The sequence below is a fragment of the Papio anubis genome, chromosome 19, assembly GCF_008728515.1.
Source record: "Papio anubis isolate 15944 chromosome 19, Panubis1.0, whole genome shotgun sequence".
NCBI lineage: Eukaryota > Metazoa > Chordata > Mammalia > Primates > Cercopithecidae > Papio > Papio anubis.
In genome coordinates this window covers 58,623,532-58,641,542 of record NC_044994.1, presented here as the reverse complement: position 1 = coordinate 58,641,542, position 18,011 = coordinate 58,623,532, and the positions used below count along the sequence as shown (strand labels likewise).

General features: G+C 34.4%; 1 protein-coding gene across 3 annotated transcripts in view; it reads right to left on the bottom strand.

Moving 5' to 3' along the window:
* Positions 1-18,011, bottom strand: part of CDH7 (cadherin 7) — a 135,807-nt gene that overhangs the window by 32,856 nt on the left and 84,940 nt on the right. For all 3 annotated transcript variants that reach the window (XM_021930206.2, XM_021930207.2, XM_021930208.2), the window contains exon 7: positions 12,363-12,616. In XM_021930206.2, the coding sequence (XP_021785898.2) occupies positions 12,363-12,616 (254 nt within the window). The remainder of the gene's footprint in view (positions 1-12,362; positions 12,617-18,011) is intronic.

The window sequence follows — 18,011 nt, the reverse complement described above, 5'->3', positions numbered from 1 at the left end:
AACATAATGGTCTTTCACGTTCTTCACCTTCTTGATTCCTGATTTGCTCCTTTACTCCAGTTGTCATGGATTCTTATGAACATACCCTTGACTTGTCAGCTCTAATATACGCATCACTGTTGGAAACTCTACTTCAAGCATCTTACTCTCTGTTCACCACGTCCTACTCCAGCAATTCTCCATCCTGACAGGGATCTACAGTTTATTGACACTAGCAACATTTTCTTAAAATCAGTTTGCCTTTATTTCCTCACATCTCTCTTACCAATTTATGTACTATGAGCCCTCATTATTAATCCTCCTGTATATATGCCTATTACATCGTAATATATCAAACTTAGTGACATCAAACAATAATAATAATACATCTTATTTTGTTTGAGTCAGGAATTTGAAAGTGTGTTTGTAGGGCAGTTTTAGCTCTTAATCTCACAGAAGGTTGTAGTCAATGTTGGCTGGGTCAACCGTGATTTGATGATTTGACCGGGATTTGAGGATCCAGTTTCAAAGTGTCTTATTCACATTGATGGCATGTGCATGGCATGGATGGCGAGCTGGTGCTGCCAAATGGACTCCTCTTCACAGCACTGCCTGAGTGTCCTCATGGCAGGAGAGCCAGCTTCCCCCATTTTTCTCAATTTATCTGACAGTGTGTTTTTTCTTCTTTAATTTCTTAATATGATGAATTATATTGATGAACTTCTGAATATTAAACCAATCTTATGCTTCTGGGATAAACTCTACTTTATCATGGTGAATTATTCTTTTATATATTGCTTGATTGAGTTATCTAAATGTTCTGTGGAAAATATTTGCATGAAAGTCTTGATCAAAGTTTTCTTTTCTTGTACTACATCTACCTGGTTTTGGTAGTAAGAATAAGGCTGTGTAAAAATGTTGGGATGCATTCCCTCTTCTTATATTTCCTGAACAATACTGTGTAGAATTGGTAATTCTTCTTTAAGTGTTTGGTAAAAATTTGTCACTGAAGTGATCTGGGCTCAAATATTTCCATTTTCAGAAAGTTTTTAACTAAAATTATAATTTATTTAATAGTTATGGGATTATTTAGGTTATCTATTTCATGTTGAGTTTTGAGAGTTAACACTTTTTGAATAATTGATCCATTTATTCCAAATTGCCCAAATTCTTTGAAATTATAAACTTTATGTCAGTAGATGTGTTTATAGTATTTTCTTATTCTGTTTTTTATGTTTGCAGGGTCTGTAACATCTCCTCTTTTGTTCTTAATATTTATCATTTTTTCTGGTTTTTTTTTTTTCAGTGTTGGTAGAGGTTTATCAATATTTAGGCCTGTTCAAAAAAACAAGCATTTAATTTTATTGATTTCTGTATAATTTGTTTTGAAATGCATTGTTTTTTGCTCTTATATTTATTGTTTTATTTCTTCATCTTGCTTCGGATTTATTCTGCTAATGTTTTTCTAATTATTACTCCAGGACAGGGGACAGTAGAGGGAAAATAATGGTAAACTCATCACAGGTTTGGAGATACTTTGTAGTACCCTTATTCACTAAACTACCTGCTAATATTTACTTTTCAGAGTTCTGATGGCTCCACTCTATCCAGGTTTCATAGCTGCATTTACTGTGAGATACAGGGTGGAATATGTTTACTTAGAACAGGATTATGTGTGTATCTATGTATACATATGTATATATACACATACTTACATACTACATATATATGTATGCAAACAATATACATATATAAAATACACTTCTATGTAAGTAATATTCAATGGCAATATGACAGCTGATATTAATGTTTGATAAGAGGACTGTAACTTAATGAGATTAGAACCCATACATTCATGCATCAATTGAGCCAATATTAAAGCCTGAATTGTTCTCTTTGTCAAATCTCTAAGTTAATAACTGAGATAATGTTTGAATATTCATGAAAAAATAAATGTCTAGATTCTTAAAAGCAAAAAGGCCTTGAACTTGACAGACATCGGTCTAAATGAATTCATGAAATTCCCCACAGGGCTAAAGTCAATAACTAAAACACCTGCCTCTCTTATCAATAGTCTCAAAGATCTTAGCATTAGAATAAAAAACATTAAAGTGGAGAATTTATTTAATATGCTAAATGTCTCCAACCACTATTTGCCTCACAGAAAACCACAAATAATTTAGGGATCTAGTTATAACCTAGGCCTTCTCTATCTGTTTTGAAAAAACGTAGGCCACAAAAGTTTCTATCATTCAAATATTTATCATTTCTGAATTATAAATTCTGCAGCTTCCCCTATAGATATATTTATTTATTTATTTAGACAAAATCTACTCTGTAGCCCAGGCTGGAGTACAGTGGTGCAACCATGAGCTCACTACAGCCTCAACCTCTCAGGCTCAAGTGATCCTCCCATCTCAGCCTCCCAAGGAGCAAGGTCTACACACGTGGGCCATGTGCCAAGCTAATTTTTGTATTTTTTTTAGAGACACGGTCTCACTATGCCTCCAGGGCTGGTCCCTAACTCCTAGGCTCAAGCAATTCTCCTGCCTCAGCCTCTCAAAGTATTAGGATTACAGGCTTGAACCACATACCACGTCTGGCCCCCCTTCTAAATTGTGTGTATTTGTTAATAACTATAATTCCCACTTAGATCTCACTAAATAGCATATATATATATATATGGTAATTTATGATGTTATAATTTCCTTATGTCTTCCATTTATTCATTTATGCATTTGGCAATTATTCTTGAGCACCTGCAAGTGACATACTTCAGGAAATACATTACATAAATAATTTTTTTAAACTTGCAACTGAAATAATAAATATTGAGGAAGAAACTAAGAAGTTGTTATGAAGGAGGTCAGGGTATGTTTGCAGAAAGGTATTGACTTGAGAAGACATGGGATGCTTTGGCAAACACGAGGTTTAGACTGACAATCCAGAACGGTCCTGGTGGTTATTACATTTCTTAATGACAAGGACTTGGGATCACCTAGTATTAAAGGGGTTTCCTATTTCTACCAGTCCCTCTGGACATGCAAAAACCTTAAGTTGTTGTATAAAGCATTAGCTAATGTATAAAGTTGCTTGAGAAAAAAAAATCCTTAGGTAAGAAAAATAAAGAAAATACAGATACTTTTTAGAATGAGAAGTGTAAAATATCTCTGCCTTAGTAATGTGGGAGGGCTCATTGAGTCAAGAGAAGAAAGGCCCTAAAAGAAGTCTGGAAGGACACACTATTTGATGTTGTGGATTGACTGGCCCAGGGACTTGAGAAATGCAGTTGCCTGAGTTCATTGAAGGCTGAACTAGAAGTATGAGGATACGTGATTTCTTAATCATGAACCACCACCAACTACAGTGCAACTTCTGACGCCATTAGTGGTATGTGGACTTAGAACAATCTCTCTAGCTTCTGCAAAATACAGCCTAAAATACTTGGCCACCTTTAGTGTATGTTGGAGTGAACAATCAGAGAGATCACTTCCACATTTTTGAGCAACAGCAGTTAAGCCTCTGCCCCATCCACTTACTATGCTGACAGCTCTGTATCTCAATATCCAGTCTCAAACTAGTTCCTGAGATTTGTGTACACTGCTTTATAGATGCCTGCACTATGACTAACACAATCTCGATACATCTATGAGCAAATTTATCAACCTTTTCCCCAAATTACCCCACCTTCTGAACTTTTCTCTTTGCAGGATGTAATATTTAAAATGTAGTTTACCTTCTTTCCTTAATTCTCAAACAAATATGAAAAGTCATATAGTGGCAGAAACTTCCATTTGCATACCTAATAATTATATTTCTCTTACGTCCTGTTAAGAGAACTGTGCTTTTGTTAGAGTCAGCCATACGTCCAGCTGAAAAATTATATTTGCTAGCCTCCTTTGTAGATGTGGTGTCTTTTTATTTAAGTTTTGGGAAATGAAGTACAAAATACATTTTTAGCCTACAGCCTAATTGAAAAACTCCTTAAAGCATGAGTGATAGTTGTTAATTTATCTGGTATTTGATTTCTGCCCTTCCCCTTTCTCTCACCTGAGGCATAAACACAATGGAAGAGATCCAGAAGCCATATTGTAAATAAGCGGTGACAAGTGCTTAAAAAATGAAGCCAAGGCTCTTGATGGCATTATACTGCCAAGGTGTCAGTCCTTGAGAGCATAGCTCCCGACTTCTCATTAGTATGTCATTAGTGTTAAGCTTTGCTGCTACTAGCCAAGCACAATTTCTAACTAACGCAAGCATATGTTATTATTGAGGTTATTTCAATACTGGACTCTAAAATTTCACAGTTGGGGGTTGGATCCAAGATTTAGAATCATGACTATTTGAGCCAGTTTTCCAGCATACTATGTTGCATATACATTAATTGTAGTTTCAGCCACCTACATCTATATAATTCAGCTTCTATTTGGTTTTTTTTCCCCCCTCTGCTTTCCTATCTACACTCATAACCAGTCAAACTGATGTATTAATTGGTGAACAAATATATGCCACACACATCTCCAATTCTGTGCCTTTTCTCATGTTGGTCATTCTGTATCCCTGTTTTTCCTCGTTTCCAATTATTTCAGTCCTGCTATTCCTTGAAGAAGACAAACTAGTAGCATTAAAGCAGCATGCCTTTCCAATTACATCAGAAGTCATGCTTTTTAAAGAAAACCTGCAGGGTGTGTGATCCGTGGAGTTTACCAAATGTTCCTTGTGCTACACCACCAGGAACCATAGACTGAGGATTAAGGGACAGTGTTTCTGGCCATGACCCTGTCACTAACCTACTGTACTAATTGGGGCTTTTCATCTGTGCTTTTTCTGTTTCTTCATTTGCTCAATGAGAAAGGTTTACAAGATTAATTATCATTTTCAGATCTAACACTGAATTTTTTAAAATGAGTTTTCATATAAGATCTCTTCTACAGCTACACAACAAGAGGGTTTCTGCAAAAGACCATATCTCATACATCTGTGTGTCTTCAGTGTTTGAACATCTGTTACAAAATGAATTCCCTAATGAATACCGGTGATTATCCTGCAGCTATTTGATAAGCTAAAGAGATCAATTAAAATGTTCTTCTTTATATTCACAGGTAGCATTCTTATCACCAGCTATTAATTTGCATATCAGTGTTCACAAACAGAAAGTGGGGGTGAGTGAGCTAGATTAACACAAATATATCATCAGTACTCCCAAAGTGGCAAAAGATAATGTAATAAAAAAGCATCAGCAAGTTTCATCAATTGAAATAGATGAATAATTTGAATTGAAAATTTAACCTACTATAAAGTTTGTCAGTATGTGTGTGGGCATTTGCATGTGTCTATGTGGATTGCTGTAAGGATCGTACAGGTTTGATATAGACCTCACCAAAATCCTGGAACCATATTTTCTAACTATGTGGCCAGGGATGTATTTACTTCTAAGAACATAGTAATAATAATGCTTGCCTCTTAGGAATTTAATGATAAGTAAACTTCAAAATAAACTATTGAGTCCGGGCCCTGTGGCTCACGCCTATAATCCCAGCATTTTGGGAGGCCGAGGTGGGTGGAATGCTTGAATTCAGGAGTCAGAGACCAGCCTAGGCAACATGGCAAAGCCCCAGCTCTACAAAAAATTAGTTGGCTGTGGTGGTATGTGCCTGTTGTCCTAGCTGCTGGGGAGGCTGAAATGGGAGGATCACCTGAGCGCAGAAGGTAGAAGTTGCAGTGAGCCATGATTGTGTCACTGCACTCCAGCCTGGGCAATAGAGTGAGGACTTGTTTCAAAAAAAAAAAAAAAGAATAAAAATGACCTATTGATTTCTGAACTTAATGATAGCAGACACCTTGCTCACCCCTCTTCTGACTACGTCAACATAATTTTCCTTTAGGGTTTTAAACTTTTTCAAATCTCATATGCAATCTTCATGGCACTCAAGAGGTCCAGAACGTTTTGGAGAAGAGACGGCCACATATATCAATATATGCAAAAAAACAAAAACAAAAACAAACAAAACCTCTGCAGCAAATGTGAATCTTAAACAGAGAGCTGCAAGAAAAGAGTTGCAGCTGATTCATCACAGTTGCCACATTCTGAAGAGCCTGCTACAAGTACTTACAGAGGAACCCTACTCCTCTCCTTTTCTGAAGATTGGTCATTCAACTTTTTCCTTTGATTCTTTGAGCTATACCCAATTATTCCAATAAACTTCTTTCTTTTTTTAATTAACCATGGCCAATTTCTGTTGATTACAGTTAAAGAATGTTAAGAGGACAGTACATGATAAAAAGTAATATTCCCTAACTTTTTAACCCCATGAATAATTCTCTACCATTTACACCAAGAACATTGAATTTTGGTATTCCTTTATTAATGTGACTTTTCATTAAGTATTTTATTTAATAAATTATATATTATATTTTTAATATACGTGTGTGTGTGTGTGTGTGTGTGTGTGTGGCAGGGCATCACTGTGTCACTGAGGCTGGAGTGCAGTGGCATCATCTCAGTTCACTGCACCCTCCACCTCCTGATTTCAAGAGATTCTTCTGCCTCAGCCTCCCAAGTAGCTGGGATTACAGGCATGCACCACTACACCTGGGTAATTTTTGTATTTTTTGTAAGGACAGGGCTTCACCACATGGGCCAGGCTGGTCTCAAACTCCTGGCTTCAAATGATCCACCTGCCGTGGCCTCCCAAAACGCTGGAATTACAGATGTGAGCCACTGTGCCCAGCCCTCAATAAGTATTTTAGATATGAAAAATACTGTAAGAAACAAATCAGAACAAATGTAATTTTCAATGAATTTATTTAACCTGGAGTCTTCCAAAAAGGTAACTAAGAAAGGCTTCGCTGACAGCAGAGCTTTGTAATTCTACAGCAATATAATAAAACATGAGAAAACAGCCGGGGTGGTGGCTTATACCTGTAATCCCAGCACTTTGGGAGGCTGAGGCAGGTGGATCACCTGAGGTTAGGAGTTCGAGGCAAGCCTGGCCAACACGGCGGGACCCTGTCTCTATTAAAAATACAAAAATTAGCCAGGCATGGTGGCGGATGCCTGTAATGCCAGCTACTTGGGAGGTAGGGGCAGAAGAATTGCTTGAACTTGGGAGGCGGAAGTTGCAGTGAACCAAGATTGCACCACTGCACTCCAGCTGGGTGAAAGAGAAGAGAAGAGAGAAGAGAAGAGAAGAGAAGAGAAGAGAAGAGAAGAGAAGAGAAGAGAAAAAGATGGCTCAAATAAATTAGGCATTTCCTAGAAACTTTAACTCTACAAAAATTATCTCTGGATAGTAAGTACACTACTCTAACAAAAACACTTTATGTTTTCACCAGACATGAACATATACTCTCTTTTTTCATTTTTAGTGGTAGTTATGCTAAAATGAGCAGTATTTTGAAATAGAGTACAGCTTATAGTCTTCTCACAGATTTAATATCCGCTACTTTTTAAGTTAATCAGTTTTACTGCTGCTATTATTTTTCTGTATGTTATGTTATCAGCTTGCTAATTTTCTTAGAATAAAATAGATATTCACAAATAATTTAGATTTCATATGTGCACATAAATGCATTAATACAAGCTACTCAAAAAATACACATTGAATTATTCAAATACTCCAAGTATGTTCACACTAGTCACAAAAAGGAATTTCTGATATACTATTACCAGTTTTTATGTGAGGGTATACAATACCAGGAATGTTGAAAAAGCCCACAGGTAAATATTATCCAAGAATCCTTTAACATAAATATAAACATATTTCTATAATTAGATTATTAGAAATGCTTAAAATGATGCCTAGTACTTTTTCTTTTCCTGTATTCATATCTGATCTTATTTGTAATAATATCATGTTCCATTTCATTGGTCATTTTTAGCATAGGAACTTTGGGTTTGCTGTGATGCCTGCAGAAATGAATTTGCTTATTTCATAATTTAGTACTAGGCTTTCAAGATATAACCAAATAAAACATAAATGTATTTTGCATGATGTTTTCTTGGCTTGTCCAAATCTTGCCATCCCTTGAAGCCCTACTTACTCTACCTCTCCTTCACATGAAATCTCACAGCCTGAACTTGGAGTGCTGATTATTTATCTTACAATTTGCCATATTACAGTGCTGGCATATTTTTCCCCATATTGTTTAACTTTTATGAGATCTTATTACTTCATCCAGATTATAAGTTCCTTAAGGTCAGAGGAAATGTTTTATTTATCTTTGTTTTCTCATTAGCATTTCCCCAGTGCCTTGCATAACACAGGTTTTTAATGAATGCCTGTTCAGTCATTGATCAGTCTGCCAATGCTGACATGAAAAATGAGTCAAATCCTCTAGACTTTAGGCTCTTCTTACAGCTTTTACCATCTTGGATGAGAAACACAGAAGTGAAGTTTCTATCATTCAGAAACATGACCAGAATCAACAGACCACAATCTGTCCTTCCAAGTTCAAGAGATAAAGCCCAATATTGAGTACTTAGGGCCAAAATACATGATGTGATAAACAGCTACTTATCAAATAACAAGCCAGAAACATGCTTGCCCTCAATTACCCATTTTTCCTAAAAAAAAAAAAAAAATTTTCCTCTAAGTATTCTCAAGTATCAACTAACTTCCACCCTTGGCTTTGACTGCAATTTTAGTTTACATATGGTTTTATTTCCACATACCACCCCCTGCCACAAACGGACAGTACAGTGTACATGAAATGGTGGTTTACTGGACTTGCGGCTTAATCTTTCCATCTATGACAACTACACTTGTGAACATCAAAATGCTCAGGTTCCAATAGTCATGTAGGTGCCCCAGTCTTTTTTAAAGGATTCACAGAGAAGAGTTATGCTTGGTTGGTACTTCAGTAAAGTAGGTAGACATTTTAAAATGCTGCGCAAAGCAGGGATCATGTAGGAAGACAATATCAACTTTGCCTTGCTGGGGGCAACTAAATATATATTTTCTAGAATTTTAACTTATTGCCTCATATATCAGAAAATATTACAAACATAAATGACATATGCTAGATTTCAGTATTATACAACAAATAATGTCAATAAATTCAAAACTAATCATCCCATTGGCTATATTATTTTACAAGTCAAACCCTACTGGTCTAATTTTAAACAATTACAACAAAACAAATAATGCTTTTTCATTCCTCAAAGAACTACAATATTGCTAAAGGTGTAACGCACAAAGCTCACAATTGTTAAGACTCCTCATGCTCCATCTCAATCTGGAGATTCACTTTTCCTAGTACCTCAGAAGACTGCTATTTATTCATCTATTAACATATGTTTTATTATGTTAAACATATATTATGAGACAGGATTTACATTTTGATAGTTATTGGAGTGCCTAATGCAAATACATGTTTATATTCATCAAAAAGCCCTACAGTATGTTATATCTTTTGGAATATGTATGAGTACAAAACAACCTGCAATATAGATTGCCAATATGGTTGCGTATAAAATGCTATGTCTCTTTTACTGACTTCATTAATCTCAGAATTAAAATGGCATGAAAACACAATAACCTATAATAATAGCAATACATAAGGATAATACATGGTAATATTTAAGTCATGATTCACAGTTTAAAAGCTTCATTTACTTTCTCTCTCTTAGTCAATCATCAGAAAATCCTGGGATAAAGCATCAGTTACTTTTCCTTTTTGCTGGCTAATACAAAAACATAGGAAGCAAGGTGACATCTCCTAGGTCGTTCCACAAACAGCAGTGCTGGGAAGGAAACCAGTCTTCAAGAGAATGCATGAGAGTAATGCAGACTCAACAAATTATAAAATAAAGAGACTGGCCTCTTAAGGGATATTATATTAAAGGATAGAGGAAGAGAAGTATGAGAAAGACAAATGCAGAAAAAAAAAAAGGTGCAAATAATTGTGCTGACCTTATGAAAATCATGTAAAAACTTTCAAGTATGTAAGTATTAAATGTGACTCAAGAAATTAATTCTACAAATGCAAAAGAAATATTCATATATTCAAAATAAAAGTTTAATTCACTGGGGACAAAGTCTGTCTATTTCTCTATTTGTGAGATAACAATGTAAGCTAATACTAACTTGAACTTTCAGGTCACCGTCATTACTTTTAAGGAAATGAAAGTGGGGTAAAAAATATGGTGCTGGGTAGGTACTCTTTCACTGATAAAGACCACAGAGATTTTTACTTCCAAAATCAGAATTTCAGCCTTTGACCTCTGTCCTTCAGAGAACAGACCTGGAGCTCACTTCATCTCTCTCTAGTCACTACTTGCTCTTTCTCAAGTCACCTTCCACTTGGGCCCTCTATTCCTTCTTATTCTTCAAATTATTATATAATAACATTGACATTTTTTCAACAAAAATACTATAAAAAGTGAAATATTTTCTATGAAAGGCTTCAACAGAACGACAACAAGGGACTGGGTAATAAAGAATTTGAACAGGATAAAAATATCAATGCAATCAATGAAAATATTCTTAAATCCTTTCATTTTACTTATTCATTTATTTATTTTAGAGACAGGGGTCTCACTATGTTGTCCAGGCTAGAGTGCAATGGTTACTTACAAGTGCAATTGTAGCTTACTGCAATCTAGAACTCCTGGTCTCAAGTGATCCTCCTGTTTCAGCCTCCCAAGTAGCTAGAACTACAGGCATTTGTCATCCCACCTGGCTCCATCATTCATTTTAGTAGTAAATTATGATATATATTAATGTCTTTCTTTCTCCATATCTCCAACTTTATGAAAGCATGTCTCTCTTTCCATTAAATTAAATGATTCAAGCAAAAACCAAATTGTCCTAAGCAGCTAATCTATGCCAGTAATTGTGCTGTGGTTGATTGTTCATGAGGGCAAGAGATTTAAGGTTTCACTAAGAGATGGAATGCTATAACAAAACTCACACTCATCTTTGCCCAAATTAATATAACTTGGTATGTGGGGCTGAACTGCAGTCAGGAAATTTTCTTGACCATGAAGGCAGGGCAATTACAGAGAAGAGGGGAAGGCTTATTCTATCTGCTATATTTGTGATTCATAAATATTCTTGTGCACAGATTATATTCTCAGAAATGGTCTATTATCACCACATTAAAAACAGTATAATCATCAATACATTCTGAAATTGCTGTCTAGATAAGGACATAATATGTATGATCTCATTTTTTAAATAACTATTATTCTATACCAATCCTTTACAAGGTTCTCTATATATATACACACACATACACGCATACATATATGTATATATACTACTTTAAAATATGTGTGTGTGTGTGTATAAATGTATATAATCACTTTATTAGTTTAGAAAGAAACAACATTATGGGCTTTTTTAAACCAACAAATATTAAGTAATTTTCATGATAATTTAGAGTCAAAGTCCAGACTTATCTCAAAAGTTAGCTGAAAAGCACTTACCATTGTTAAATATTATTTAAATCTAAAAATCTGTAGATAGCTTATAATTGAACATATCTGAATATAAAATAATCATTGTGTTTTCTTTTTCTTTTTTTACCTTATAGTCTTTGTAATCAAAATCAAACCTTTATGTTGAAAAGTGAAGTATTTCACTTACAAACCCAAATAAGACATATAATACAATAGACATTTTATTTCAATTATATTCTATTTTTTATAATGTTAACTTAAACAAATAAGTCTCATAGAAACACATGTATACACACAAAAACACATGTAGATCTCAGATTATAAATTATAGCTAAAAAGTGCAAAATGTAAGGTTGACATATTTTGAAATGCTTATATATCACCATTGTGTCAGTATTAAAGATATTATCTGGCTATAACAGTGTCTAGCCTTGATATAAGACTACTGAAAGGATATTCTTAATAGTCTTTACATGTAGATAGTTTTTAAAAATTTTTTAAGTGGAAATATTAAACTGAACAAATATATATCGTTCAAGTAGACCAATATCAATAAAATGATTTGTTTTCAAATTAGTCCCTAATTTGAATTGCTGATATAATTATTTTTCTAACATATGCATGTATCCTACAACTAAAACATGCATCGCTTCATTTTTGAACATGCTTTGCTTTAAAATAGGTTCAGGATAATCAATTGAATAGAAACATAAGCTATGGCTTGTAGATAATAATGGATGACTAAAAACATGGCTCATTGATAATGGCCTTGATAATCAGATGACGATTTTGAGTTAGTAAAATGTATATTTCTAATCCTGTTTTACCTCTGCTGCTATAACTCTCTCTATATATATATACATATATATATAGTTTTTTATTTGTTATGAACAAAGAAGCATCATAGCATAAAACAAGAGTTGTGAATAAAGATGCACTGTTTGTAAAACCATAGAAAAGGAGAGCAATGACTTTTTACCTCACAGGGCTATTGGAAGAATCTGGGTCATGAGCTGCTACAGTGCCAATGATATTCCCAACCTGGGTAGCTTCTGACACCTCCATAGGGTACAAGGGTGAAGAGAACACAGGGGGCTCATCCACATCTTCCACAATTATCTTCACGGTTGTTGTGTCGCTGAATGGACCCAAGCTTAGAAAGCGGGGGTCGGCATCTTTATTTGCAGCTTCTATCCGTAGTGTGTAACTTGTTTTGGCTTCAAAATCCAGTTCCTGTAAAGAAAGTCATTAGGAAAATTAAATTACCGGTTAAATAGTCAGCAAAGCAGAGCCTTTTCATTTATGAATGTCAATAAGCACAGGAAAGACTCTGTCATGTAAATGCACCATCAGCATTCAAAAATAATAAATAACAATGCCAATCAGAATTCTTGCTGCTTTCCTGGCTCACAAACAATGGTTAGTGCTTCTGAATCAACTTCATCCACTCTGCTGCTATACGCTGCATGAACAGACAGATATCAGTCTTTGGAATATTATTTGAAAGAAAAACTGGTCAAATTTATATTTTTCCAACAGGGACTTTCAATGTAATATTCTTCCACCATGTGATTTAACTGTACTACCCACGGTGTACTTTAAAAATTAAGAAAAACATCACTTTCTATTGAATTTCTCATTTAAAGGTCAGTGATTTTGGGTACTCCATTAGGATTCTGAGTTTTCAGGGCACTCAAAGTGTGGTTGCAGGGGCAAGTGTGCCATCCTGAGGTTGTTCAATCTGCAAACATGGCCAGTTCTTCTCCATGAAGCACCCATCATGTCTGCCTTCACTATTCCTCCATCAAAATATACTAGATTATTGGGGGAACCAGCCCCCAATATTTCAATGTAGGTTCTTTCTATTTTCCCTAAGTGTCAGCCAATCTGAGAAATAAAGAGAAAGAGTACAAAGAGAGAAATTTTACAGCTGGTCCTTTGGGGGTGTCATCACATATTGGTAGGACCGTGATGATGACCTTGAGCCATAAAACCAGCAAGTTTTTATTAGGGATTTTAAAAGGGGAGGGGGTGTACGAACAGGCAGTAGGTCACAAGGAATCACATGCTTCAAAGGGCAATAAAGATCACAAGGCCAGGCAAAATTAGAATTACTGATGACGGTCTCTGTCCCACTGTGCAGGCATTGTCTTGATAAACATCTTAACAGGAAACAGGGTTCGAAAGCAGACAAACCGATCAGACTAGAATTTACCAGGCTGGAATTTCCCAATCCTAATAAGCCTGAGGGTACTGCAGGAGACCAGTGTGTATTTCAGTTGTTATCTCAACCGCATAAGACAGACAATCCAGAGCAGCCGTCTATAGGCCTACCTCCAGGAATGCATTCCTTTCCCAGAGTCTCAATTATTAATATTCATTGCTGGGAAAATAATTCAGTGATATTTCTTCTACTTACACATCTGTCTATAGGCTCTCTGCAAGAAGAAAAATATGGCTCTATTCTGCTTGACCCTGTAGGCAGTCAGACCTTACGGTTATCTTCCCTCATTGCCTGAAAATCGCTGTTGTTCTGTTCTTTTTCAGAGTGTACTGATTTCATATTGTTCAAACACACATATTTTACAATCAGTTTGTACAATAGTGGTCCTGAGGTGATGTACATTCTCAGTGTATGAAGATAACAGGATTATGAGATTAAAGTAAAGACAGGCATAAGAAATTATAAGAGTACTGACTGGGGAAGTGATAAATGTCCATGAAATCTCCACAATTTGTGTTCTTTTGCCTCAGCTCCAGCCTTGGGGTCTCCGTTTGAGGTCCCTGACTTCCCACAACACTAGGTCTCTATTTTAGGAGGTTAACAGTTATATCTCAGAATCTTTACACTGTATCTAATTTTCCAACAGGATTTACATGCTACAATTTTCCTAAAAATTAGTGAACAACTCAAACCACATGAGAGCTGAAAAAGGTTATAAGGACAATTAAACTAGTTGCACTAGCACAGCATCATCTTTGAAAAATAAAAATCATATACACAACATGTAGACGTTGTTTGTGACAATAACATGCTCCTTTTTCTTCAGTGGATACAGAAAGTAACAGCTTTTTATGACTTTCAATTTCAGTCTCACCACTGCAAAACTGTCCCCAAATTCTTTTTACATTTAATGATGTAAAACAAAAATAATTAAAAATAGTTAAAAAAAGAACTGCATAGGAATACTGCAAAATATAATACATATTTTACTTAGTTGTCAGTATATAAAAATAAAACATTATGAAATGTGAGCTAATATGTAATACTGAGAATTGTAATTCTAATTCATTCACTATATGTTTGGGTGTACGTATGTGTATATATGCAGGCACACATTTATTCCAACTTAACCCACAAAGGATGTGATAACCAAAATAAATAAAACAATATAGTTACATAAGTATAAAATAGGTATAAAATAGGATATATATACACATACTGTATTATGTATCATATATCCCATACTGTGTACAGTGCATATTCACTTTGCTACATAAAATATAACACATATATACACACATATACACATTTTATATAAAAATATATATATATACACATTACATATATACACATGTGTGTACATATATATATATAAGAATATATACATATATATGTATGTTTGCACACAAATATTAAAGAGATCCCATGGTTTATCTCTCAGTAAGAAAAATGAAAAAAAAAGTGTATAAATCAATACAGAAAATAGGCTTACAATATCTAGACCAGACTGTACTTACTAAAATGCTTATTTAACATCTGTCTTAGCCACTAGATTTGAAGCCCTGACCATTTTGTTCATCACTTTTACTCCCAGTACCTAAAATGCTTTTGATACATAGGGGAGTCTTAATACATTCTTGAGCCTCCTTTTCTTGAATTAACACAACAACAACAACAAAAATTAGAACACAGATATTCAGGTACAAGAGGCTGAAAATTAAACTATATATCTGACCCAAAGAATCCTGCTGGTCAAAGTGAGAGACAAGGGAAGAAATATAGTCAGGTATATTGTTTTTCTTGAGCACAAAAACACTTTATAGAATTGCTCCAGAATGAAAAAGTTTCAATTCTTATCTAAGGTTTTACATAAAAATGTTGGGGCACATGGAAAATACTGCCATAACAACATTGTATTAACAAACTCAGTAATATTTTTATGAGGCTAACTTTTTTGGTTTTTTATTATCTAAGAGTTGGTTTTGTCCAATGGTGGTCAAACAAAGGTGAGAATCAGAACCTACCAGAGACCCTTCTAAATCATGTGTGGCCCCTTCCAAGGGATTTTGATTCAGCAGGTGCAGGATGAGGCACAGGCAGATATAGTTTTAGAAGGCTCATCAGGTGATTCTGATGCAAATTTCCTCTCAAGAAACCTGACCTATTCATTAAAATTTTCTTGGGCCTATATATAAATTCCAACCTTTATTTTGGGGACACTTCTCAGAAGCATTCTCATTTACCTAAAGGCATCTACTGAGAAATCAAAACATACTTGTAAATAGTTTGGATAATAATCTCAGTTTGTCCTTATATTCTTTATAAAAATTACTAACTATAAGAGAAAACTTATTTTCAAATATGATGTGTCTGTATGTAAAAGAATATGCTTAGAAATCCCATTTGTCAGCTCCTTTCAAATCAATGCAAAACCACAACTTTATTTATTCAGGTTTTCACATTAGCAAAAGGCATACCAAGTATTTCTGTATTCAAGTAAAAGTTTGTCTCCCTTATGAAAGAATAATTTAAAATTTACTGCAGAAATGAATGCAATTTTTTATAGCAACTTATTTTTTTAAATGTGTCTAAAAGGCAGTAACACGAGGTATAGACATCTGGATGCTAAAAAGTCATGATGAAACACAGCATTATGCATGATGATTGGTTGCCTAAAAGCTATTATGAAAATAAAGCAATAAAAGAATTCATGCGAAAGTCTATGAATCAAGATTACAGACAAAAGGAATTGCTTCACAAAATTATTTTCAGAGCACATCAGAATATGCCAGGATCTAGTTTTCAAAGAGGGGAACAGTGTGATGAATAAGACTGTTAAGCATTTGAATAAAAAATAAAGTTTTACAGTAAAATTTACTTTTTATTTGATTTCTCATTGTTGATTTCTAGATAAGTAATATAGTCCATAACGATTAGAATTAATTATTAAGATTATACTTGAAGAATAATAACAATTGAGAAAAGACACTAAAGAAAGAAATAGAAAAAAATAAAAGTAATTTCTAAATAAATTATCTCAATGTTTGAAAGTACATTGTATTAGTTCGTTTACTGGCTGCTGATAAAGACATACCCGAGATTGGGCAATTTACAAAAGAAAGAGGTTTAATGGACTCACAGTTCCACGTGGCTGGGGAGGTCTCACAACCATGACAGAAGGTTAAAGGCACATCTCACATGGTGGCAGACAAGAGAAGAAGAGCTTGTGTAGTGAAACTCCCCCTTATAAAACCATCAGATCTCATGAGACTTAATCACTACCACAAGAGCAGTATGGGGGAAAACCGCCTCCATGATTCAATTATCTACCACTGGTTCCTTCCCACAACACATGAAAATCATGGGAGCTACAATTGAAGATGAGATTTGGGAGGGGACACAGCCAAACATATTATACGTATAAGTGGATACTTACATAATTGGAAATTTAACCAGGATTAAAAAAAAAAAAAAGCTTCTTCTCTCTTTTAGCGTCTCTAGCATTCCCAGAATGACTCTGTGGCTTCACCACTTCAAGTCTGGAATCAAATAAGGGACATACAGACCGGTAGATACTTTTTGAGTGACATCTGTGTTAGAGACACTAAAAGAAAGAAGCAGTTTTTTTGTTGTATTAGTTTCCAAAGTACAAAAGTAGTCTTTAAATGTATAATTAATTTTAAATTTATAATTAATTTTAAATTTATAATTAAATTTATAATTAATTTTAAATTTATAATTAAATTTATAATTAAATTAGGATTAAATAAAAATAATTAAAAAGATTAAATAAAAAGAATTCTGTGTAAGGCAAGGGTCTGCAAACTTTTTTGTGAAGTGTAAGTATTAGTGACTATTAGCCTTTGCAGGGCATACATTGTCTGCCATATGAAAATGAATAAATATGATTGTTTGCAAATAGTAATGTTTTGATAGTTAACTCAGATTTTAAATTCTATATGGCTTTCACGTATCATGACACAGTTTTCTTGTTTTGAGATGTTCCAATCATTTAAAAATATAAAACCATCTTTATCTCCTGGGCTGGGCTAAAATAGGCAGGCAGTTGTTTGCCAGTCTCTCATCTAAGGAGCCCAATATGGTAAGGCTAACATTACAAGTGATTAGCATCCCGTACACTTTCTCTCTTCTAGTATATATCACCTGCTGCTCCTTCTTTCTCAGATGATTCAAAAATTGTATTTATTTCTCACATAACTTAGTCATTCCTCTCAGAGAAATTTTCTAGAGACTATCACCTTCTTAATAAGCATTTCCATAATCCCCTTACCTATGTAATAAAACTTTTTTTATATTAAGAGCTAACTACAAAGAGTTGTACACACAAACACAACTTTAACATGCATTTTAAAAAATGTAAGATTAGTGTTTCTTTTGCATTTT